At 61.3% G+C, this 2,342-nt stretch overlaps 1 protein-coding gene across 1 annotated transcript in view; it reads left to right on the top strand.

Annotated features, from left to right (window-relative positions):
• The window catches only part of Safb (scaffold attachment factor B), a 30,172-nt gene that overhangs the window by 27,402 nt on the left and 428 nt on the right, over positions 1 to 2,342 (top strand). The window contains exons 15-18 of the mRNA XM_033759605.1: positions 279 to 507; positions 614 to 656; positions 1,945 to 2,060; positions 2,230 to 2,336. Of these exons, the coding sequence (XP_033615496.1) occupies positions 279 to 507; positions 614 to 656; positions 1,945 to 2,060; positions 2,230 to 2,336 (495 nt within the window). The remainder of the gene's footprint in view (positions 1 to 278; positions 508 to 613; positions 657 to 1,944; positions 2,061 to 2,229; positions 2,337 to 2,342) is intronic.

The raw sequence follows: 2,342 nt of genomic DNA, 5'->3' as shown, positions 1-2,342 counted from the left end.
GGCCCTGGCCGCCAGCCAGCACCGTGTTAGCAGTGCGTGCTGCTGCAGGTGGGAGCCTAGGTCCCATCCAGGCGCAGGCTCGGGGGCGCTCAGCGGGTGCTCGGGCATCCGCAGCAGCAGGTGGCGACCCTGGGGCGTCTCCCTTCAGTGGGGCTCTGGGCCTCCACAGACTCGGGTGCGAGAGACAGCATGATCCGAGCCCTCAGCTCTTGGAGGAAGAGACGACGGTGCCCCCGAGAGCACGCCAGAGGGGGGCACGTGTCCCCCTAGAGACTGAGCCCGCTCGCTGCCGCTCCCTGCACACAATGGCTGCCTCGTGCCGCGACAGAGGCAGCCGATGGACGAAACGTCCTGTCCTGTCCCTTGCAGGAGGGACGATGCCTACTGGCCCGAGGCCAAGCGGGCCGCTCTGGACGAGCGCTACCACTCGGACTTCAGCCGCCAGGACCGCTTCCACGACTTCGACCACAGGGACCGGGGCCGCTACCCCAACCACTCCGTGGACAGGTGAGTCGCATGTGCCGTGGGGTCCCTGCGGAGACACCACCTGTAGCGTGGAGCGGGGCCGAGTGACCTCTTCCTCCCCTTAACAGTGATTTAATCCCTTTTTCAGGAGAGAAGGTTCGCGGTCAATGATGGGAGAACGCGAAGGGCAGGTGAGTGCAGGGCAGCTGCAGCCTGTCACCCACAGTGTGCAGTGCGCCTCTGTCCGGGTGACTGGTGGCCATCTCGTGCCGGCTCTCGGCTGCAGCGCAGACAGCTTTGCTGGACCGGATGCTGTCCATTGTCCCCGGCTCCAGGTCCACCAGCACAGCTCGGGGCACATACTTTTTACCTGAGCAGAAAAACAGGAAGAAGTCAGCAAACTGTTGTTTTTCTAAAAGTTAATGTTTCATCAAAATGAAACCTTGTGACCGAGGCCGGCCCGAGTGGTGGGCTGGGATAGCGCTCGTGCTCCACCCCCGCTGCTCGCGGCTTCGGGGTGAGCAGGCACCAGAAGAGCGAGCCAGCGGCAGCCTCGGGGTCTCTCGACGGTTCATGGAATAAATAGGCTGTTTGGATAGGAAAACGGTGAAATTTTTTTTTCTTCCTCATTGATACGTTTTAGGTATACAGTACAGTTCCATTCAGCATTGCGATCTTACACCTTTACAGGACAGGTCTCGGTTCTCATTTTTTCCCCTTGTCCCTGCCCTCCCTTCACCCCTCCTCCCCGCCCTATTTATAAATACTTTCCTTGCAGTTTTTCATTTTCTCATAGAAAAGAGTGAAATTTTCAATTGTCGCGCACCCTGGTCCTCGCTATGTTAGGTGCTCCTGCCCAGTTTTCTACCTTAAAATCAAAGGTGTTTGATGACAGCGCCCCCTCTGCTTCTTGGTTGTCTGTCTCTAAAATTGAGTCGGGCTGGGCACGTGATGTCACCAGTGTGCCAGGAGGGCTGTCCCGGGGTGCTGTCCGCTTGCGCTGGCCCTGCCTCAGGCCAAGGGCCTGCGCACCGCTGGGGGCGCCCCTCACCACGTGGTTGTCCTGGCTGACTCTGGCTTCCTTTGCTGCGGAAGCAGAGATTGCAGAAAGTGGAGTATTGTCGGGTGCACGTGTGAGTTTGTGAGCTTGGCCTTGGTAGCACGGAGGGTGAGGACTCCAATTTGCACACGCGCTGGGCCCCTGAACGCGCTCCTGAGCGTTGCCTGTCGTCAGCGCCCCACGACACAGCCTGTCGTGTGTCAGGCACAGGCCCTCTGGTGTGAATTCGCCGCCTCATGACCGGATGACTTCAGCTGAGAGCTCTGGGTCCCTTTCCTCACTAGCCCCCGAGCCCGGCCAGATCTCAGGGCCCTTGTGTGTCACCAGAACCTGTGTCTGGGGTATTATCCTCGTCGTCAGTAACGTTTTGCCCAAAAGCCTGCCAAGGCCGCCTCCTCACGCGGTTCTTTAACACCCAGCATTACCCCGAGCGCCACGGAGGACCAGAGCGCCATAGCCGGGACTCGCGCGACAGCTGGGGCTACGGCTCGGACAAGAGGATGAGCGAAGGTCGGGGGCTGCCCCCGCCCCCAAGGTGTGTGTCCCTCTCCCGGCCTGGCCGGGTGGTTCCCGAGCCTCATTAGGCAGGACCCACTCGTGCTGCCCAGAAGGGAGGACGTGGGTGGGGTCGGTGCCGAACGCGCACTGCAGGCCCCCACTCGTGTCCAGCGGGGCACTCCGGGTCAGAGATGTCTCTCTCCAAGGGACAGGCGTGACTGGGGGGAACACGGCCGAAGACTGGAGGACGACCGGGCGTGGCAGGGCACTGCGGACGGGGGCATGATGGACCGGGACCACAAGAGGTGGCAGGGTGAGG

The sequence above is a fragment of the Fukomys damarensis genome, unplaced genomic scaffold, assembly GCF_012274545.1.
Source record: "Fukomys damarensis isolate Sample0158 unplaced genomic scaffold, DMR_v1.0_HiC HiC_scaffold_37, whole genome shotgun sequence".
NCBI classification, from domain to species: domain Eukaryota; kingdom Metazoa; phylum Chordata; class Mammalia; order Rodentia; family Bathyergidae; genus Fukomys; species Fukomys damarensis.
This window is presented reverse-complemented; position numbering and strand designations above follow the sequence as displayed.